The 23,916-nt window shown below is 39.4% G+C and overlaps 1 protein-coding gene across 2 annotated transcripts in view; it reads right to left on the bottom strand.

Moving 5' to 3' along the window:
* The window catches only part of ahi1 (Abelson helper integration site 1), a 182,793-nt gene that overhangs the window by 20,349 nt on the left and 138,528 nt on the right, over positions 1-23,916 (bottom strand). For both annotated transcript variants that reach the window (XM_073056315.1, XM_073056316.1), the window contains 3 exons: positions 18,717-18,785; positions 4,052-4,214; positions 3,828-3,925 (listed from right to left, as the gene is read on the bottom strand). In XM_073056315.1, the coding sequence (XP_072912416.1) occupies positions 3,828-3,925; positions 4,052-4,214; positions 18,717-18,785 (330 nt within the window). The remainder of the gene's footprint in view (positions 1-3,827; positions 3,926-4,051; positions 4,215-18,716; positions 18,786-23,916) is intronic.

Below are 23,916 nucleotides of genomic sequence, written 5' to 3'. Positions count from 1 at the left end.
TGATAGGGGTTTCCCCATCTTCACTTTCCTGCATTTTCAATGAATCATCCAGCATCATTTCTGATGTTTCCAGTCTGATTCAAATATAAAATATACCTTTAGTCTTTTCTCCTCTTTTACCTTTTCAAAACAAATTGTTCACTCTGTGATATGCAGATTCACTCATAACTTACAAACTTCATACTCTATTCATGACATCCTTCATACAACTGCAAGATGAAAAACCTTTCGTTTGAGTTCTCTGTTTTATCATTCAAATATTCTTTCTGAGTGAAAAAGCTTTGAACAGTACTCAATCTTCACAAAGTAATCTGCTCCACTGATACAGATTAGGTGACATTACACGCCCATTGAAAGTGCAAGCATTATTCTGAGTTTGTGGTGCTTGTCAATTTAATTGCAGTGGCACTCCCACTCTGACCTCCACCAGCACCACTTTCAATATTACAGCTTTTGGACTTGATACAGAGTTCAGCAATTTCAGATAATGGCATTGCTGTTTCCATCTGCACCTTCCAGAAACTTTATTACAAATGCCATCCCAGGTGTTTATGTCATTTACTCTCTCCTATCTTCCGCACTACACAGACCTCCATTCCTTTCTTCTTTTGTATTTCATAACATGCTTTGCTGCCAAATTTTACCACTTCAGATAATTAGGAGGGTAGCAAACCATTGCAACCCTTTGGTGTGCACTGCAAACACTAATCAACTCGCTGTGTTAAAAAAAAATCATGCCAGTTTTGCTTATTTTACCAAGCACCCTTATTCTATATGTCACACTTTTTGACCTTTCTGACAAAGGGAACAGTGGTTTCTCAATCTGCCACATCAGTACCATGACTTCAAATATCTAATCCCCAAACCTTCTCTGTTTAAAGTAGATCAGTCCCAGCTTCACCAGTCTATCCATATAAACTTCTTAGCCCCAAAATCATTTGGATTAATTTCTTCTGTGCCCACTCTGAAGCCTTTACATATTTCATAAAGGCTTTGCACACAGATTTGGACACAAGTCTCGAGATGCTTTATAAAAGTTCATTCATGACTTTCTTACTTCTACTTATAAAACTTATCTTGTATTCTTCTTTAACGAATTTCTGAATCTGCCTTGTACTTCCAAAAAGGTATGCACACATATATGCAGATTTTTATATTTTTCTAACTCTTTAAGATTGTGCACTTTAATTTATACTGCCTCATCTCGTTTTATTTCTTATATTTTTATCTGCCATCCATTTCTCGTTGCACCTGCCTATCTACATCTCTTGGAATACTATTACTAACCTATTCACAGTTCACTACACCTCTTAAGTTTTGGGTCATCTGCAAATTTAGAAACTCTGCCTTGCACATCCAAGTCCAAGTCATTTATATTAAGAAAAACAGCTGCCAAGTATCGACCCCTGGGGAACTCCATTATATCATTCACTCCAGTCTGAAAAACAACTTTGCACAACTAGTTTCTGTTTCCTGCTACTTAGCCATTTACACTTTTGAAAATGTTGGTGTTAAACTGTCAATTTTTAATCTATAGTTCAAAGAACAATCACAGAAATGCTCAAATGCTAAAGCTTTGTGGATAGCAAGGGATGGATTTGGGGCAGGATCTGACAAGTGTCCTGTAGCTAATTCATGGGTATTAAATACTGTTAAGTATACACAACTACTTACTAAAGATATTGTTTGTCATATTTGGAAGTCTGTGTGAGGTGCATGAAGTGTACATAAAATAACCTGTTCCAACCTTGTAATGAATCTACTAGCATGGCAATGCTCAGCAACTCCCTATGAATAATTGAAGATGCCAAGATGTGATTGCTTGCATTGCTTAAGTACTCTCCTAGAGGGGTAGCATTTGTCCAAAGGGCAGTAATCAAGGTATCATATTTGTGCTCCCACCATAAGCACTCCAATAGTGTCTTCAGAGTTGCCCATCAGCTGTCTGGCCCAGACAGCTCATAACAAGATGGCAGAGTCCAAAGTTAAGCCACCTGAGCCTAGTATTGCTTATGCTAACCAGTGATCATTTACAATTTTCTACACCTTGCAAATAGCAACCATCCATCAGCTAGGCTCCAGCCACCACAGATCACTGTACAGAGGCAAAGCTGTATACTGAGTGAATGGTTTGCTCTTGGAGATACAATAAAATTTGATATATTAAAATGTTTGCTTTTTGTGATTTGTGCAAAAGAGATTGATAACTCAGGAATAGAATGGGAGCTTCATTGTTATAGGGCTTCGGGTTTCATTTAAATTGTTATCATTTGTGGCTGCTGTGCATTACCAGGAGGCCTGTATTAAGTATTCATGCCTCTCTGAACTAAAGACACATTCTTGACCTCCCACTGACTTTGAAAACCTTTGTCTTTCAATGTAATGCTCCTTATAGCATTGGGGAGCTCCTGTGCGGAGCTCTGAGCATTTCTCTCAGAAGGGAAGCAGGCCTTCTTGGTCAAAATACTTCTTTCTCTCCTCCTTTAGCACTCTGTTTCTGCCCAGCCCCACACCATGTGGGTATATGGAACTTGGTGTGAGAGGAAGTCGTAGAAATGGGCATAAAACACATTTGGACAGGTTTGTGGATAGGAAAGATTTAGAGCAGGGGATTTCGAAATATTTTTATCCCATGTACCCCTACCTTTATCTGAGAGGTCCATGAACCCCAGCTTGGATGTCCTGGTTTAGAGGGACATGGGCTAAATGCAGACAAATGAGATGAGCTGAGTAAGGCAGCTTTGTGGACATGGATGTGTTGGGTCAAAGGACCTCTCTGTGCTGTATAATGCTGTGACTCACCTATTTTCTTCAATAAAAAGAGGGTTCCAACTTAACATTCTCAAAAATCTCCTGAAATGCTGCAGCTCCAAACTTCTGTGTAGCTGAGCTCTCAACCGTTAACTCCCCAATAACCTGCAAGTAAATCATACTCCAATCTCATTGAGCTGGCTTGATCCAACCCATGTACCGGTATATTAAAAACTTTGGGTGCTTGTGTGCCCTAAACAAAATGGGATATGATCTTTCATTGTTTAATACTTACTATAACATACACCCATGCTAGCTCCTGGCAATCTATCCTAATCCTCTTCCCTCTTTTCTATATTACATGCTCATCAACTCTTTATGGTACTTTTAATACTTACCTAAACTAAGAGGCAATTTACAGTGATAATTTAGGGAACTAAGAGAAAACTGGAGCATCCAGCCAAAATTCATATGGTATGAGAATACATGCAAACTCCACCCAGACAGCTGATGAGGTGAAGATTGAATTCAGATCATGGAACTGTGCCACAGCAGCACTGTGCATCACTTAGTGACCCTTTTGAGTAAAGTATTTTGTGATTAATCAACTGTCATTTTCAAATAATTTAGTGCAATAATTTAGCTCCGTACCAGTGTGGAACAGCAAAGCTGGCATGGACCAGAATGGGATGGTGATGTTCAATTAATTCTGCAATCCAAAGGACTGTTATAATATTTTTGGATATTGTGGTGATTTTGCTGTTCCATTATAGCTCCTTTCTCATATCTTTTATGTTGTTACATTCCCACCTGCTTTCACTTTTCTCTTTACCAGTTCCTCTGTCCTACCTGACACACTAGATCAGATCTTATTTTGTTCTTTCCCCTCTTACCCCTTTTCCTTGACTCATTATTTACCTAAAACTTTTTGCTTTTGATGCAAGGTCACTAACATACAATTTTAACTCTGTTTCTCTTTCCAAATACTTAATTTCACCAGCACCTGCAGTGCCTTACTTTTGTAAACTTAAAAATATACCACTTTAAATGTCTCTACTTTCAAAAACTGTTTCTACCTTGGTGGGTGTTGGGGATTTCACTTCTGCCTCTTCATCTTCAGTTACTAAAGGAGGATTGTTGTCCTGTTGCTGTGGCTGTATTTCTTCATGTATCCCTGTTAAAATGGTACATTTTCACAAGATATTGAAGTTCCTCTTTTTAAAAGCTAGTAGGAAAAAAAAATCTTGTGTTATCTGTTACAGACATATAAATGAAGGAGGAAGAATGAAAGCCAACTTACTTTCATTAGCTACATAATTTGCTGGAAAGTAGCCCTGTGTTCCATTGGCTAAGCGACCAAACCACCAGTTCACATTATCTTTGTACAGCACTTGGATAATGTCATAACGCTGGATGGTTAGCTCATCTGATCGATGCGCTGTGTAGTCATAAAGAGCTACAACCTAAGGGAGAGATAAGACCGCCACAGTTTTATCACAACCATGCCACAAAGAGAAACCCCTAAGACTAACTTCCTCCTGCATCAGGACAGCTGAAACCAAAGCTGCAATATGGTAAGAGTTGAGGCTGTCTAAGGGTTTTGTTGATGGAATCAAAGGTGGTGGGAACGTAGCAGGAGCTGTGAGATAAAAGATTGTGGGATTCAAGAGATGTTAAAACATTCCACACCACTAAGATTAGTTTCCAACAGCTGCTGTTGTATGAAGTACTCATATTAAACAATGACTGCAGCTTCATTTGCAAACAGACTGAGAATGTTAACACAACTCTGAGCCTAAAACCAACCAGCAGTTTACATTTGACACATTTTACACTCTCGCAGACACTTAAATATGGTGAAAAAAATATTTTAAGGCATTAAACAGAAATTGCTTTTTTTACTGTTACTGATCAAAGAACTAATCAAAATAAAAACCATTAATCTGATAGAGATTACAGTAGCAAAATTATCTTAATAATCTTAATTATTTTTCAGAACTGATTGATAATTGTATGATTCCATAGTTATCCATTTCTACAACTTTATTTTTGATGCTGCTACAGGGTTTAACAAGTTTGCACTAAAACTGTAAAAGCATGCAGTACTCAAAAGGTTAATTCCCAATCACAAACTGATACATTTTGGAAAGTCTGAGTGGGATTTTTTTATTGCTATTAATAACTTGCAAAGATGAGTTACAGGACAGCTGTACATTAAGTGATCAGCCTGTCATTTTGAAAGTGTTGGTAATATAAAAATCAACTTAATATCAAATAGTCTAGAAATAGGAGGTACTTCAGAATTCAATAAATAATCTCTAAAAAAAATTCATCATTCTTTTAAATAAATTTCTTCTCCCATCACCACTCCCCCACCCACAAGATTTAATTTTTTTCCTTCTGACTTCTTCCCAAACTGATTGCAAGATCAGGGTGTGAGCAGCTTCTCCTACATCTGTGTCAACACTGTTCTTGGTCTGAATGTTGAATTGTGAAAGTAACAGGTCCACCTTTAAGAGAGAGGATTTAGTTTCCACCCCATGATTTTTTCAGAAATAAGACAGACCTGTTAAATTGATCACACATGCAATTCCAAACACAAAACTCTACCATTGTTCATCAGCACAGGATATTTAAAAACAAGTGCAATTCTATTATCACTTTTTAAAGTTTATTAAAATGTGGTATAAAAATAATTACGATTGAATGGAATTCCCCTCCCTCAATGCAAGATATCTTAACCAAAAGCAAAACTTCAGATAACTAAACTAGAGCTAAATATGAAGGTTCTGGTATATTTGGCTGAAAGCAACAAGACTAAGAAAACACTCTGGTGTTTCTTGTTTTGTTTGTTGAGGTATCATATATATAAAAATATACACATCTAACGGCATCATTTCACATTGATAGCATTTTGGTTCTTCAGAGCAAAGTGCTCTGATACTCCAGTGCCAAATGTCCTTAGATCCCGCACAAATCAGCTGGTGGGGTACTTGCAGATATTAACCTTCTCTCTGCTTTAATTTGAGGTTCCCACCTGCTTTAAGAAGAGCACTATTATCCCAGTAGATCAGAGATAAGGTATCTTGCCCTAATGACTACTGCCCGGAGGTTCTGATATATTTCATCATGAAGTGCTTTGTAAGGCTGGTTATTGCACGTATTAACTCCAACCTGCCAGACAACCTCAATCCACTGCAATTTGCCTACTGCTGAAACAGGCGGATGCCAACTCCCTTTGCAATATCTGGATGGTAAAGACAGCAATGTTATATTATTTTCTATCACTCCACCTTCAACACCAATTCCAAGCAAGATCATCCCAGAACTCCTAGACCTAGGACTCAACCTCCCAATGGATCCCTGACTTCATGACTAATTGACTGCAACCAGTCAATATTCTGTTCCACAAACGTGAGAAAATCTGCAGATTCTGGAAATCCAAAACAACACACAAAATGCTGGAGGGACTCAGCAGGCCAGGCAGCCTTGTACACTACCTCAATACACTACCTCAATACACTGTTGTAATGACTCGATCTGTATAAATGTATGCAAGGTACGTTTTTATCTGTACCTCAGTACATGTGACAATGTGACACACCAATTTACCCTTGGGTGCCCTTCGTCTTCACAGGAAGTAAGAAGTGCAAATTCCTTAGAGAGCTAGCTGATATTTCTAGAAGCAAGAATAGTGGAATAAGTAGGAATGGCTACATCTTGAGAACTCCATGGAAGCTAGTTTTCAATCAATTCAATTCAGTCCACATGATTTCAAGAAGTGGGCCAAGCAAGTTATGTGAAACCAGACAAATGTGTAGCTTTGGTGCTCCAGAATTAGCCACACCATAGCCAAGTCATTCCAGTGCCGTTACTCTATTGGTATCCAGCACACAAAGTGAAAATTTGCCTGGATACGTTTGACAAAGCAAGGCAAATTGACACTGGGCAATTACTGAAAACTACAGATGCTGGAAAATTGAAATAGAAACAGGAAGAACTGGAAATTCTCAACTGGTCAGGTAACATCTGTGGAAAGACAAACTTCAGACTAGTAACCTTTTATCACCGAGAAATGAAGCCAAGAGCTGAGCTCCAGAGGTGTTGCACTCTAACATCATTCGACTTAACAAGGAGCCCTGCCAAAGAATAATCAATAATATCAAGGAGAAATGACTCCAAAGGTGGAGCCATACCTCACAAAAGCAAAAATGGTTGTGAGTGCTGGAGATGAATTAGTGTAGTTCTGGATATGAGTGTAGGAGCTTCTGAAGGCAATGGGTTACATCTGAACAGTTTAAGCTGCTTCATCAACAACATTCCTGCTCTCATAAGGTGAGAAAAGTAGACTTACTTGTTGAAGATTACACAATTTTCAATTCCATTTGTAGCTCCTCAGCAAATGAAACAGAATGCAGAAAAACATAGGCAAGCAAACATGAGCTGATAAATGGCTAACAGTATTTGTGTCACACAAGTAATAGACGGCCGTCGTCTCTGACAAGTGGGATGTTGGTTCCTGGTTCCTGCAGGAAATGGCACTTCCTACTTACAATGGCTGTAGACACTGAAGAGAATGAGATTCATTCTACACTGAAATCTTAGTGCAGTTTGACTTGCTGCCCGAGAAAGCAAAATGTTGTCAAAGTGAAATGACGTCCTTCGAAGTATACAGTATATTTTTATATAACAATCCACTCCTAACATTCAAGAGCATCACCTTTGTTGAGAGTCCCACTACTAATACTCATTTGACTGAAAACACAGCTGCATCAGCCAAAACAATAACTCGCAGCCAGAGCTGAGGTTGAGTATCTGTATCCTCCAGCAAGTGACTTACCTTATGCCAAATTATAAATCAGGAGTGTGATATGAGGCTCTCATGAGTGAATGCATCCCAATAACTCTGAAGAAGCTTCATGTCATTCAGGACAGAAAAGCCTACTTTATTACCATCTCATTCAGCAGATTAAACAGGAATTCCCACCACCATTTGCATACAGTAGCTGCACTATGTATCACCAGCAAAGTAAAATGCATTTTCTCACCAAGTTGCTCTTATAGAATCATTAGAATATGGAAAGAAATTATTCAGATGATTGATAAAAGAAATCTAGCTAGAGTCACTGGCCCATTTTCCTCTTTTGGCCTTACTAATTCTTTTTATTCAAATAATTATCCAGCTTCCTTTTGAATTCTACAAATAAATCCTTCCCAATCTACAAGCAAGAAGTTCAAGCTAGACTTGAAGTAATCAGCATAAAAGTGATTTTCCTCGTCACTTTTGTTCATTCTGCCAAACATACTCATTCTGTTCCCTTGTTAATGGCCCCTCCATCAATGGGCAACTCTCTTACACTCTGTCAATGCCCTTGATGATTGTAAATACGCTCAAGCGATACCTTCACAACTAAATTATTCTAAAGACAGAAAAAAACAGCTTTCTCTCCACATTTGCCAAAACCATTTGTTTTAAAAGTCTGGCACCCAGCTATGATTGAAACACTGTTTTCTCAAGTTTTGTCATTACTTTCCTTGCCTTTGCAGTCCCTTTCTTCATTTTAAAAATTTACTTCCCATTTTTTAAAAAACTTCTTTCTGATCTTGCCCTGGTTCTTTCAGTGAAATATCTACGTGCGTATATCTCCAAACTAGTTACGAGATTCCTTTTAGAATTGTGCCCACTAGCTCATATTGCTTCTTTTTACTTGCCTTTTAAAATGTACCAATTTGCATTTTTCAACAGTAACTTTCACCTGAAACTATCTATCAGTTCAACCAGCCTGTCTATATCACATAAAGTCGTCTACAATCTTCATAGTTCATTAGGCTATGGTTTTTGAGGTTTGTACTTAGGCGTATGCTTATTTAGTGCTTGTCACTCTACACCATCAAAATGATGAAAAAAGCTATTAAATACATTTCAATTTATTCAGAATCTTCCTGGAACTTGGCCGGTTGTCTTGGGAGGAGGAGTAGTATCCTAGGATAGATTGTTCCTTCTTTTTAAATAACAAAGGATGTCCTGAAACACCAAGTTACCGATGACCAGCATATTTTGCAAGAGATATATACATTTTGCAAGAGACATATACATTTTTTTTTAATATAGTATACTACTCGGATAGCTCACTATTGGCTTATTTATGTACAAATTCCAAACACATGGTAACATTCTGTAGCTTTGAGAACTGTTAGCTTACTTATTAATAAATGGTGAAGGGAAGTTCCTTTGATACTGTGCAGTAATTGTGCACAGCGAAGGACAACTTGGACTTAAATGTGAGGAGTGATTTTAATAATTAGTAATATAATAAACAATTACAATTTCAAGGTTTGCAGCAATTAAGACCATCTGGTAGCACATTTACTGGCAAACAATAATTTTATGTACCAAGGAAAGGAATTAGTCAAAGCAATGAGATGATTGTGAAAAGGGTGTTGCAAGGAGAGAATCAGGTATGGACAGAAAGGCAGTTGAAAGAACACTAGCTTGAATGCTAAGTGAAGAAGATTGATTCTTTGTATTACTAGAGAACTTCGTAGGTAAAGGCTTCAATTGTCTGATTAATGCCTTCTTTAGCTGTCAAGACCCACAGACATATCAGACAATTTTGTACAAGAGATGTCAAAATGAGAGTTGACACAATTTGATGGTACATGTCTGACAGTGTCTGTGCATTTGTGTCTCACACTCATAGGGAAGGGCTGTAATAAACTGTGGGAATGAACAATCAGTAAATGTTGATAAGATTTAATATGGGCATTACACTAGGGAACATGATTGAAGCTAAAAAATCTGAAATGTTTTAAATTATCATCTAAGAGACAATGATTTAATGTTATCTTTAATCAAAACACTTTTCTAAGAGTTAAGGTTCTGATCCAACTATTTCTTTCACTTTCTGAACTAACCTACAAATATCAGTCATGTATGTACATTGGTTACAGTAGCAGAGTCTTCAATCAACTGAAGTCTGAGAGGGGAACACATAAAATAATAAAGCAGTTTATCTTGTGAATGTGGTGTTCTACTAAATGCACTTTGGAAAAGACTTAGATCACAAACCAACAAAACATATTGTATTTGCAAAGAGATAGCTCTACCCAGAGAGGGTTGTCCTGAAGTCTTAAATGAAGCTCACAGTTCCAATTGTCACTCTGGAGACTCGAGCACAAAACCTACACTGATGCTCAACAGAGAGTACTCTCACAGGTATCAATTTTGTATGAGATTTTAAGGACTGTAGATTTTATAAGACATAGGAGTAGATTTAGGCCATCTGGCCCATCGAGTCTGCTCCGCCATTTAATCATAGCTGATCCTTTTTTCTATCTCCTCCTCAATCTCTGTTCCTGGCCTTCTTCCTGTAACCTTTGATGCCATGTCCAATCAAGAACCGATCAATCTCTGCCTTAAATACACCCAACAACCTGGCCTCCGCAGCTGCATGTGGCAACAAATTCCATAAATTCACCACCCTTCGGCGAAAGAAATTTCTTCGCATCTGTGTTTCAAAAGGGCGCCCCTCTATCCTGAGGCTGTGTTCTCTTGTCCTAGACTCTCTCACCATGGGAAGCATCCTTTCCACATCTTCTCCATCTAGGCCTTTCAGCATTTGAAACGTTTCAATGAGATCCCCTCTCATCCTTCTGAATTCCAGAGTACAGACCCACAGCCATCAAAGGTTCCTTGAATGATAACCTTTTCATTCCTGGAATCATCCTTGTGAACCTGCTCAGGACCCTCTCCAATGCCAGCATATCTTTTATAAGCTGAGAAGCCCAAAACTGTTCACAGTACTCAAGGTGAGGCCTCACCAGTGCCTTATAAAGCCTCAGCATCACATTCTTGCTCTTGTATTCTAGACCTCTTGAAATTAATGCTAACATAGCATTTGCCTTCCTCACCACCGACTCTACCTGCAAGTTAATCTGTAGGGCATTCTGCACAAGTACTCTCATGACCCTTTGCATCTCAGATACTTGGACTTTCTCCGTTTAGAAAATAGTTCGCATATTTATTTCTACTACCAAAGTGCATGACTGTGAATTTTCCAACATTGTATTTCATTTGCCACTTTCTTGCCCATTCTCCAAATCTAAGTCCTTCTGCATTTTACCTGCCCTCCACCAATTTTTGTATCATCTGCAAACTTGGCAAGAAAACCATCTATTCCATCATCCAAATAACTTAAATATAGCATAAAAAGACATTGTCCCAACATTGACCCTGTGAAACACCACTAGTCACTGGCAGCCACCCAGAAAAGGATCTTTTTATTCCTACTTGCTGCCTCCTACCAATCAGCCAATGCTCTAACCATGTTAGTAACTTCCCTGTAATACCATATGGGTTTTTAACTTGGTAAGCAGCCTCACGTGTGGACCTAGTCAAAGGCTTTCTGAAAGTCCAAATATACAACATCCACTTTCTACTAATTTGGTGCCATTCTTTACCAGTAGAGCCACACCACCCCCTCTGCCTACCTTTCTATCCCTCCATCATTAATGGCAATCTGTAGTAGTGCAACAACATCATCCACCTTACTTCTTACATTACTCACATTTAGATACACGCTTTGAGTATCGTATTTGCTATCCTTTCTGATTCTGCATCCCTAATGATTTGATACTCAGCCTGTTGGCTGCAACTAAGTCCCATCACCTGTCTGCCCTTCCTGACAGTCTGATTACACATTATCTTTACTTTTTTACCATCCGTCTTTTCCTGAGTCCCCTCACTCTGGTTCCACCCCACTGCCAAGTTAGTTTAAACTCTTCCCAACAGCTCTAGCAAACCTGCCCACGAGAATATTAGTCCCCCTCAGGTTCATGTGCAACAGGTCATACCTCCACCAGAAGAGATACCAATGATCTAAGAACCTGAAGCCCTCTGCACCAGCTTCTCAGCCATGCATTTATCTGCCAAATCATCCTGTTTCTACCTTCATTGGCACATGGCCCAGGCAACAATCCAGAAATTACTACCCGGGAGGTCCTGCTTCTCAGCTTTCTACCCAGCTCTCTAAATTCTCTTTTTAGGACCTCGTTGCCTTTCCTTCCTATGTCATTGGTACCAATATGTACCAAGACATCTGGCTGCTCCCCCGCCCTCTCCAAAACGTTGTGGACGTGAAATGAGACATCCCTGACCCTGACACCTGGGAGGCGACATACCATCCCGGTGTCCCGTTCACGTCCACAGAATCTCCTGTCCGTTCCCCTCACTATCGAGTCCCTATCACTACCACTCCCTTCTTCTCTCTCTTTTCCTTCTGTAACAGACCCATGGAGTGTGCCTGTAACCTGGTCGCCATGCCCACAAAAGTATCACAGCAGAATACTTGCTTTTGAGGGGAATGGCCACAGGGGTGCTCTGCTCTAACTGCCTATTTCCATTTCTCCTGACAGTCACACAGCTATTCGCCTCCTGCAACTTCAGGGTGACTACTTCCCTGTAACTTCGATCAATTATATCCTTGCTCATCTGTAAAACTACTTACTCTGTTAGATGAACATAAAAGATCCTGTGAATCTTGGTAAGCACATATTTGTCTCTGTACTTCCTTGAGTATAACAGCATCTGCTCTTCAAAACTGGGGTTATGAAAGGTACCACATACAGTAAACAAACATTTCTTTGATTCAGAAAACAAATCTTACATCTGTTAGGCACAGTTTCCAGCTCATGAACTTTGAATTTTACTCCTGCTAAAATATTGTAGAATTTTTTGGCACATTGACAATTAAATTGCAATGTAATAAACTCTTGCACTTTGACTCTGTTGATTCATTTCCAAATGCTGTAAACTTATTCAGTATCATTTTTAATTTCCAGATCCCTGAGCTTTCTGAAATTATTTGAAACTTTCTTCGAAATTGTTAGGTTAATACGCTGGACTCACCAAGCTAAAGGATAAGACATCTGACACATACAAATTATTTTTTTATATAATGCACCAAAATATCCCACTCTTTACCATTATGACAAGACAGGGCATCAAAACTAATTCAATGTAAAAAAAAAGCAGGCTAAGAGTAACACTAGGTATACCTAAGTGTACCAAAATGAAGCAGATGCAACAATGAACTACTGTACACAAGACTGCTTAACAAGAGCAGATGATATTACAGGAAAGATACCAGCATGGATAGAAGATTGGCTGACTGGTGGGAGGCCAAGGGTGGGAATAAAGATGGCCTTTTATTATTCGCTGCTGGTGGCTAGTGGTGCTCTGCAGGGGTTGATGTTGGGACCACTTATTTTAGCATTATATAGATAATATGAACACAGATAGAAGAATAGATGGTCAAGTTTGCCGGTAATACCAAGATAGGTGAGGTAGTGTTGATGAAGCAGGAAGTGTGAAGGACTTAGACAGATTATGAAAATGGGCAAAGAAATGGCAGATGGAATACAGTATAGGGAAGTGTATGGTCAACATGCTCTTTGGTAGAAGGAATAAAGGCTTAGAATATTCTCTAAACAGAAAGATAATTAAAAAATCAGAGGTGCAAAGGGACTTGGAAGACCTCATGTAGGATTCCCAAAAGGTTAATTTGCAGGTTGTGTCGGTGGTGGAACTTAATGCCATAGATGGTTATAGAGGCCAAGTCAGAATCAGAATCAAGTTTATTATCACCGGCATGTTACGTGAAATTTGGGTATATTCAAAGCAGATATTGCGAGGTTCTTGATTAGTCAGGGTATCAAAGGTTATGGGGAGAAGGCAGAAGAATGAGGTTGAGAAGGATAATAAACCAGCCATGAATAGCAGAGCAGATTTGATGGGCTGAATGGCCTAATACTATTCCTATGTCTTAAGGTCTTATGCAATACAGTCTGCCCTCCTTTTCCACGGGGGATTGGTTCCAGGAACTGCCGTGGATACCAAAAAACACGGATGCTCGTCCCTTATTTAACCTGTCTCAGTGCGGGTGGACTTTAGGACCTGGCGGAGCTCAGGACCCGCCGCCTGCAGCTGCTGCTGAATCCGCAGTGTTTCTGCTCCTGACAGAAAATTATCACAATTCAAACTAAAGTGGAAATAATAAAGACATCAGAAAGAGGTGAAACACCATTGGTCATTAGAAAAGTATTAGGCTATTGTCGGTCAAATATCGGAACAATTATAAGGGATAAAGTGAGAATAGAGCATGTGAAAGGCCCTGCCCCGATGAAAGCTACAATTATTACTAAGCAACACAGTGGTTTAATTATTTAAATACATATGTTTCTTAAGTGATTTATATGCATGGAAAGGTAAAATATATACTATATCCCAGGGGTCACCAACTTTTTTTGCACTGCAGACTGGTTTAATATTGTTAATATTCTTGCAGACCGGCCGAAGGGTTGGGGGGGGGGGGGGCGGTGTTAATCACGACCGGAATATAGGTGATAAGTCAACTATAAGTCACTTATAAGTGGCTAATACACTCCATTTTGTTTCTAAAAGGTCTAAAAGATTTATCTAACGAATTTAATATTAAACACACAGCGCATATTTTCCTCGCACGAATATAGTGATGTCAATTATAAGTCACTTATAAGTCAACAGCATCATAACATTTTAAGTAATGTTTGGATATTAAACACACAGAGCATATTTTCCTTGTATGAACATATAAAATCACTGCAACACACCAATATCACTGAATCAGTGGGAGCCCTGGGCTTGTTTCCCTGCAACAAGACAGTCCCATCGAGGGGTGATGGGAGACAGCGATACTCGAAGAGGGTTCCTTATGTCCAGACTATTCCGCAATTTAGTTTTCGTTGCATTCATTGCAGAAAAACCTGTTTCGCAGAAATATGATGTTGGAAATGGAAGTAACGTTTTCAGCGCTTTCATGGCTATCTCAGGATATTCAGCCTTGACTTTGATCCAGAATGCCGGCAGAGATGTTATGTCAAATATACTTCTCAGCCCACCGGCATTTGCAAGCTCGAGGAGTTGATCTTCTTCCTGTGCTGACATGGATGACTCACTGGGGACATACACAAATGGATCACAGACCCATTCCTTTGCATGTCTTGGGTCATTTGCAGTTGGGAAGTAACGTTCGAATTCTGTCGACAGTGAAGACAGGTGATCGCACACCAGCTGTGAGAAGGACGGTGCAGCCTCAGTCTCTCCCAAAATCCCAGCTAATGTTGGGAACATGTCAAATATGCCCCTGGCCACTCGCCGTCCCCACAGTTCCAGTTTGGCTTTGAAAGCAGACACTTTATCTGCCAACTTGAAGACAGTTGTCATTCTCCGCTGAAGAGACAAATTGAGTTCACTGAGGAGGCTGAAGATGTCACACAGATAAGCGAGTTTTGCTATCCACTCCTCGTCACTGAAGTGTGCTGCCAATGGTGACTTTTCTCCTGAAAGAAATCTCTGTAGCGGCTCTCTTAACTCAAAAACCCAGGCCAGGGCTCTCCCCCTTGATAGCCACCTGACTTCAGTGTGAAAGAGAAGGCGCTTGCGCTCTGCATACATTTCCTCGCAAAGCTGCTCAAACAGACGTGAACTAAGGGCTTTTGCTTTGATGTGATTGATATCTTCAACGACGTCACTCAATACACTGTTAAGATCAGGTGACATTTTTCCACTAGCCAGCATTTCCCTGTATATGACACAGTGTGTAGACTGGCGTTCAAGAGCAACCTCTGTGACTCGGGTAGTGAAACCAGACAGCCATCCAGTCATAGATGCAGCCCCATCTGTGCATATTCCAACACAGAATGACCAGTCCAGTTTGCCTGACATGTAGTCATTCAAAGACTTGAATAGTTCTGCCCCAGTTCTGCAGTGCACACAACATATCCTCATGCACATCATCTTGAAATATACATGGCACATAAACCAGCAGTATTGCCTTGTTGTCGACATCGGTAGACTCGTTGACCTGGATAGCATACCATGGTGACTCGTTAAGCCGTTCCAACAACTGGCTGTGCTTCGATGTCCTCCGCTATGTCATCGATTCTCCTTGAAACTGTGGTAGCTGGAAGAGAAACCTGTGCCATCTTGTTAGCTGCAGCTTCTCCCAACAGTTCATGGCACATGTCCTTGGCAGCAGGCAGAATCAATTCTTCACCAACAGTGAGAGGCTTCTTAGCCTTAGCAATATGGCTAGCCACTAAGTACGACGCTCTCAGAACAGCAGCATTTGTGGAGGTGGTGGCTCTCAGCACTTCCTTCTGTCTCGCTTGCTCATGCTTTTTCCGCTCAAAAAACTCAACGGGTTTGTCTTTAAGTGCAGGGTGCTTGGACTCAAGCTGCCAAAGCAGTTTTGAGGGCTTCATTGCCTCATTAGACAGCTTGTCTCCAATATCACACACAGGGGGCTTGGAGCGTGCAAGATACCGGTCGCATTAAAGCCATATTTTATGTACGACTCGTCGCATTTTCTGTTGAAGGAAGCTTTCTTTTTTTTTGCAGTCTCGGCCTCAGCTGTCTCTGTGTTATCATCATCATTAGGCTTTTTATGTCCCCTACCACCTCTTCCAAAGAAACTCTCAAGTAACGTTTGTTTTTTACTCATCGAGTAGTTGTAGGTTAATGACCGACTAATGACCTCTTGTGCGTTCAAGTTCAACAGTGGGCGTGACAGGGAATGAGGAAAGGTGCAGCTAATTCATCGTTTCATATCACCAAATCATAAAATTTCCTCACGGCCCAGTTACACATGCTTTGCAGCTCGGTACCTGTTCCGACTTGCGTACAAATCCGACTTAAAGACTGCCTGTACTTTAAATCATCTCTAGATTACTTATAATACCAAATACAATGTAAATGCTATGTAAATAGTTGTTATACTGTATTGTTTAGGGATTAATGACAAAAAAGAAGTCTGTACATGCTCAAACGATGAGTGCTGGAGAGAGAACTTCCGGGTTTTCCCGACCTGCGGCTGGTTGAATCCGCGCATGCAGAACCCGCGAATAAGGACGGCCGACCGTATTTCAGTGGGCTGTAATCATCGCAGGAAGACACTCATTGGTAAGGCAGCATGAGGTTTGAAAAGAGCTCGGGGCCTTTTGGAACTTTTTAATGGGCTACAATCATCGTAAGAAGACATTTCTTGCTGAGGAAGTGCAAAGGTTAAAAGGAGCTGGGGTCTTTCAGAATGTTTTGGCAGACTGCAATCATAAAGATCCTGTAGGGACTCGGCAGGAGCTAATAAAATGAATCAAGGAGTATACAGAGTGGCTGGTGTTAAGAGTGACCAAGCTTTGGCTCAACAGGCTTAGGGAAGAACAGGTGCAGGCTAGAACATCAACTTGAGAAGTGAGAGGTATAACAAGTGTAGATAGCATGTTAGTTAAGGCAGTTTAATGCTCCTCCTGTGAGATGTGGGATCTCAGGGTACCTGACAGTCTCCCTGATGACTACATCTGCAGGAAGTGCATCCAGTTTCAGCTCCTGCCTGACAAAGTCAAGTAAATGGAGCTGGATGTACCCAGGATCATCTGGGAGGGTGAAAACCTCATAGATGAAACTTTTAATGAGGTAATGACATTCAGAGTGCAGGCTTCAGATAGTAGATGGGTGACCATCAGGAGAGGTTAAGGGCGTAAGCAGTCAGTGCAGGGTTCTCCTACTGCCATTCTCTACAAGTATACCCCTTTGGATACTGCTGTGGGGTGATGACCCATTGGACCACAGCAGCAACAGCCAGACCAGTGGCAGTATGTCCAGCTCCGAGACTCTGCAGGGAAGGGTAAAGCCAGGCACAGCGACAGTGATGACTCAACATCACTGTCGCTGTGCCTGGCTTTACCCCTCCCTGCAGAGCCTCAGAGCCAGAACTCAACAGTTAGAGGGATGGACAGGAGATTCTGTGGCTGTGAAGGAGATGCCAGGCCTAGAAAGGGTGGATGTGGATCAGCTGTGATACTAATAAATGGCAGACTTGAGGAGCTTCTTATAGCTTTATAGTCTCTATGGCAGAACAAGGTTGAAGGGCTGAATAACTATCACATGCTTCTATTTTTCAATGATTTTACATTGATCATCCGAGTTCAAGATGATGACCATCTCAATAATGGATTTTAACAAGCTGCACTTGACAGCCAATGGCTTTATCATCACTGGGTCCTTTGTATCAAATATCTCGTGGATCACCACTGACCAAGAAAACAACTGAACCAACCATACAAAGATTATGGTCACAAAAGGGAGAGAAAAGGCTGCCTGTGGTAACTAACTCACATCAACACACAAGTTATTCCCATCAACACACAAGTCAAAAACAAGTAAGAAATTTCTCTATATGCCTTAATGAAGGCAGCTCCAACAACACTGAATTGATTGAACATCATTTGGGACAAAACACAGTTACACTGTGAATGCAGTGTTTCATATCTACAAAATGCAATTCAGATACCCGTGCCAGGTACTTTGAATGTATCGGCCAATTTGTGCCTTTTACTGGCAAGAATAAGAGTAGTAAGCACAATAAGGAAATCACAACATCTGTCAATTTCCCTCCAGGTCATGAACCATCCTGACTTACGAATACAGGCAGTTCCTGGATTATGTAAGGGTTCTGCTCCTGAGAACTGTCTGCAAACTGATTGTTCTGTAACTCAGAAATATCTGTTTACTGTAGCTATCTTTATATCATTCTATGTTACATTTATTTATTTCTTTTTATTAAATATCTTCTATATTCACTCTACCACCACCCAAACTAACGGAATTTATGCTATATCCAGTTATTAATGAATACAAAACATCTTATTATCTTTAAAAATTATGGGAAAACTTTTGTAAAGTCAGATTTCCATAACCCAGGGAGCCCCAGTATAGCTGAAGAACATGATTCATACCCACCACAATTAGTGATTAGAACATTACTAGTGACACATGGATTCTGCAAAATGAATTAAAACCAAACCTGGCAACAGTAACAATTACATGAAGCTACAGGGAATATTCTCTTAAGTGATAGATATTTACTTACAGTTTCTTCAACTGGTGCATTAGAATCAGCTTCTACTTTGATTGACGATATTGAAGGATTTGCATTAGTCTAAAGGAAAGAAAAGCATACATTGAAACATTATATGCAAAATATGAGGCACATTAGAAAGCCAGCAAATGGTTATCAGAATATTATGTCCTTTTTCATCACATGATATCCTTTGTTCCAACCTGAAGACTTTAGAACCACTATAGTTTCTGAGATTTGCCTCGATTAATATTTAGAATTAGAAAAAATATCAAAGTATTTGATTCTTACACTTTTCGTCACAAAGAACTTTATGATTTTAACAAAATCCAGACCAGATTGTTATTCTGTTCCGTGAGTTGTGTTTTTGGCTATCGCTGTGCTCTACCAGTGGACTCTCTAAGGAATCCTACAGGGAAGATGATTTTATACAGACTTCCCAGCTCTAAAGATAGGAAGCTGCCTGCTGAGTCCATCCTAAGTTCAATAACCCAATGAAGTCAAAGGTTAGAAAGCCAAACTCCACAGAAGATAAATAGATCTTTTTAGTTGCTATATTGATACATTTAAAAATATTTAATTATAATTGCCAACTTTTAGCATTTTAATATCTTAAAATAATTAATTTTTTTAATGTTCCTATTTTAGTTTTCTTTATAAACTTCAGGACATTGCTGCAGAAATTCCATTATCTAATGCGAAATACAAAACAACATTTCTGGAGTAGTAAGTCATGTTCAGTTTTTACAGTTTATGCTTCTATGTTAGATACAAATGTCATGCCAATACCCAGAGTTGTAGCTGAGTTTAATTCAATTACACAGAAATAAGTATTCTAGATACTTTGTGAATCTACTAAACAACCATTGAAGATGGGATGAGGGGCTGGCCATTTGAGATGGGAACGGCTCTGCACTACACTACATCACGCTGACATGTTGCAATGGCCTCCCAATATAATGCAGTGCCCTTCCGTGCTGGAACAGAAAGTATGCCTTAGAGCAAGCAGGCTGTGATTCTGGGGAAGCAAATCTGCCTCACTACGTCTCAAAGTGAAGATGAACAGAGCTGAACTCCAACCTAAAGTTTTAACGTGACATTTGGTTGCAACATGGAAACTGAGAACTGGTAAATGCTGAGCATGACTTGCTACTCTAGACAAAAAAATGTATTACAGATGAATCAGCCTGCAAGTTCCTCCACTTCTTCACACTATAATTCACTAGAAGACCCTGAACTTAAAGAAAAACAATATTAGTCTTGAAATTCTTTCCATTAGCGTGGCAAACTTATATTGTTATGATACTTGAAATGTGAAACTAGTACACTGAGATCCATACTGGAAAATGGAACTCCTGCAGCAAGGTCCTGGAGTTTATCAATAGAGTTGAAATAGAAAATGAGGCTACAATTGAACATGAAAAGAATGACATGCATTAAGGAAAAAATGGAGACAGAACATCCCAAAACAAACCTTGAACAAAACAGGAGAATACATACAGTAACTGTCCATTCTATGACAAAGTGGCAGATTTTATAATCTTTTATTCTGCTTTTCCATTCCTGTTTCACTAAGGTTGGAATTGGATTTATAACCACAAGGCAAAGATTATCTACTTGATTATTGACACGTATGTCAAGAGTTCTACTGTTACAAATATGAGGTTGACCACACTAATGGAAAGAGTTTCAAAACTAAAACTGTTCAGGTTCTTCCAGTGAATAAGTGTGAAGGGCAGTTGGACCTGGAGACTGATTACCTTCAACATGAATTCGTAGTCATATCCACCCTTTTACCAGCTACAAAGTTTTATAAAGTGAAAGGCTCACAATCCATGCTGCAGATGTACATTCTGAATGCAAGTATCTTAGAGCATCCTACTGAGTATTTGGAGCATAGTTAAAACTATCTAACTCATGAGATAGAATACTATCACTGTGAGCTGTGACCAAGATGGAGCTGGTAACATAAAGCGATGTTTTACAGGCTGCTCACAAAGCTTCTAGATATACCTCTTCTGAACTACATCTGCAGCCTATATTTTCCCTTTAAGCAATGTACTTTTAAACTGTAGTGACTTTCTGAATACTTATTGTTTACCTATTTTTTTTCTTTTTGTTTTTGCATAGTTTGTTGCCTTTTTGCATATTGGTTATTTGTCCATCTTGTGTGCAGGTTTTCATTGATTTTATTGATTTTTTTGTATTTATTGTAAATGCCTGCAAGAAAACAGATCTCAGGGTAGTATATGGTGACATGTATGTACTTTGATGACAAATTTATTTTGAATTTTGAACAGGTGGTGATAACTTTTATTTTTTTATTTATTGTACAGAATGTTAGACTTTTATGAAGAATGCTATCATTTTTAATCTCTCCTGTTTTTCTAAAAAATCTTCAAACTAATGTTCATATTGCTAATCAAGAACTTTTGACCCAGATGAAAACTTTTCCAAGAGCTTAGAGGAGCCTCAACCTACAAATCTTACTTCTCCAATAGCAGGTTGTTTGAATTCTAGAACATCTCAATCATTATTGCAAAAGTGAGAACTAGAACCTAGGACTATAACGTAAAAGTAAATTTTCCTGGGAGTAAAAAGTAGATGCCATTTCCTGGGCTAAGATATATGAAGGAAAAGAGGTATTAAATGAAATGCCTAAGGAAACTACTGTTACTTTTATTGAGGGCAAAAACATTATTATTTGAAAAAAATGTGAGAATATTTGTGAAAGTATTGAAGTACATAACTTTAAACAGCAGTGTTTTAATTATTCAGGTCTCCTGCCCCCATCAGGTGCTCTTTCTAAAGGAACCAGTAGAACTTAATACATGATTTCATTTCTGGGTACTTTTCGCACAGTCACCCAAGTGGTTCTTCATTCTCATAAATCAATTTTATTCTCTTTCAATTATATCTTGTATTCATTTTTATTTTCCACTTGTCTTTCTATCTGCACAGTAACTTCTCCAGCATCTTCCTCCATTACTTCTTTTCTCTTTTCAATTTCTATTCTCCCTCAGTGCTGCTTCATCATAGGGACATAATTCCAGGAATTCCCCCAGAAGTGGAAGTGCTTACTCACAATATGTACTATCGCTAAAACTAAACTGAGAAGTTTCAACTGAGAGAGAGCGGGTGTATGCCTGGGTTTGCAATTGTGATATGACTCACTCCCAAGAACAGACTTGTGTTTTACAACCTTGTATTAAGCAGGGATCAACAAGCTAACAGCCAGGAGTATCTAACCACATTAGATAGCAAGTAATGACGTGGCTTAAGTTTACGATGCAACATTGGCCACAAACATCCTTGATGGTTATTATTTTCCACAAGTTTGTAATTCAAATGAATACATGAGAAATTCTTAAAAATATTATGCTGTAGATTAAAAAAAATACAAAGGCGAAGCTGATTTTTAAAGTAACTGGACTTCATGGGTCCCTTGAGAGCCACCATGCCGACTAAGGAGAAGGAGCATAGCAAAATGACATTGCATGATAACTACTAAGTCTATGGGTTTGGTCAGATATATGTGCCTGGGTGTAAATCCCAAGAGCTATGCCCCTTAGATCTTTATTTTAGAAGAATAATGTTTGCAGAAAAGCAGACTGTGAATGAACTGTTGTCAGAATACAATGCACTTTTCTGGCCAGCTGGAAACAGTTTGTATGGCCTAGGATGTTGGAAGGATGGCTTGCTCGACTGCCTTAAAGACTTGTCTGAGGTACTGCAACTGGTAAGCCTGCATAAAATGATGAGGCTAATGCAGCAGGTGGATGTCTTCTGCACTGTAGTCACGAAAATTGCATGAGAAACCTGAAGTAACAGCCTTCAGAAAGCTGTGTTCTCAGATCTCGCCTAGACTGATTACTGCACATTTTAATTGTCAAATCAGTGGCTTGAAATAATAGTGCAGAATAATCTGCTGCTGCCATATGGGTAACAGAAACAAGGGTGAGGAGAAGAGATGAAGAGAGTAAAAATTAAAAAAAGCTGCAAATGCTAGAAATGAGAAATAAAAAAAAATGCTGGAAACACTCAAGCAGTAGCTGTGGAAGGAGCTTCAAACTGAAAATAGTTAAACAGAACTGGGGGGAGGTGGAAAAAGAAAACCAGTGACTTAAGTTGCATAGAGTGGGGGAGGGTAAAAGGGAATACCCTGTTAGGGTGAGGTCAGGATTGCCATGGTGAAAATCTGTCATTGAAATTACCTAGTTGATGGGTTCTTGAGGGCATAAGGACAGAAATAACATTAATGAAAGCATTTAAAAACTAAGAGATAAGCAGAAACAAAGGAATAAAAATCCTGCAAAATGCAGAGTTGTGAGGAATCTCAAGCAGCTCAGGCAATAATACTGGACAAAATATACCAAGCCAATAGTGCAGAGGGATGTTTTATAGCAGAATCAGTCAATTCACTGACCGAGTGCGTAACCAGAAGCTGCTGAATTCAATTGAATCTACAATGCTGCAACATGCACAGATAAACGACCAGGTTACTGACCCTGAGTTTCCAGTTGTACATCACTTTAATTCTCTACCCCATTCCTAGGGCTGACCTATTTTCCTGTGGCCTAGTGTACTGTTAAAATGAGGCTCATCATAAGCTTGAATAATAACACATCAGCCTACTCCTCTCCACCTGTCATACCACACTCCCCTTTCCCTCTGATGATAGACAGCAACTATCACACTTTGACAGATGGATAGAGAACACATAGCTTTGCTGGTTGAACAATCTTCTTAAGCTCCAAAATGGTCAGCTCCCAATGGAATTTATAGCATTGCTCTATTCTCAGGTTGTAAGAATCATCAATGGCCTTTTCCTCCTTTATCTCATGTCCACTGTTTGTCCCCTTAATTCCAATTATGGATAAATTTGAGCCCCAAATACATTAATTGCAAAATCTTCACTGCCCACCTTCTAATCATGCCTGTGCTTCATCTTTCTTGGTGTGCATTTCATCTCTCACATTTGATTTCCAAATCCCTGAAACATTAATATTAAGGCAACACTTCAAAACTGTACAACAGCATAATGTTTCCCACCTGCAGCTTAGCTGCTCACATTTTAAGTAACATTGATCAGTTTTGGTTTCAGTCTAATCCAGATTCAAGTGCATTTCTTCCTCGATCATGGATCTTTCCCCCAGCTTCATCATTATTTTATTTCTGCCCTTTCAAGATGCTAGCATTCTGTTTTTAGATT

This window comes from Hemitrygon akajei, chromosome 9 (genome assembly GCF_048418815.1).
Source record: "Hemitrygon akajei chromosome 9, sHemAka1.3, whole genome shotgun sequence".
NCBI classification, from domain to species: domain Eukaryota; kingdom Metazoa; phylum Chordata; class Chondrichthyes; order Myliobatiformes; family Dasyatidae; genus Hemitrygon; species Hemitrygon akajei.
The sequence above is the reverse complement of the archived record's forward strand: the minus strand, read 5'-3'. Positions and strand labels throughout refer to the sequence as shown.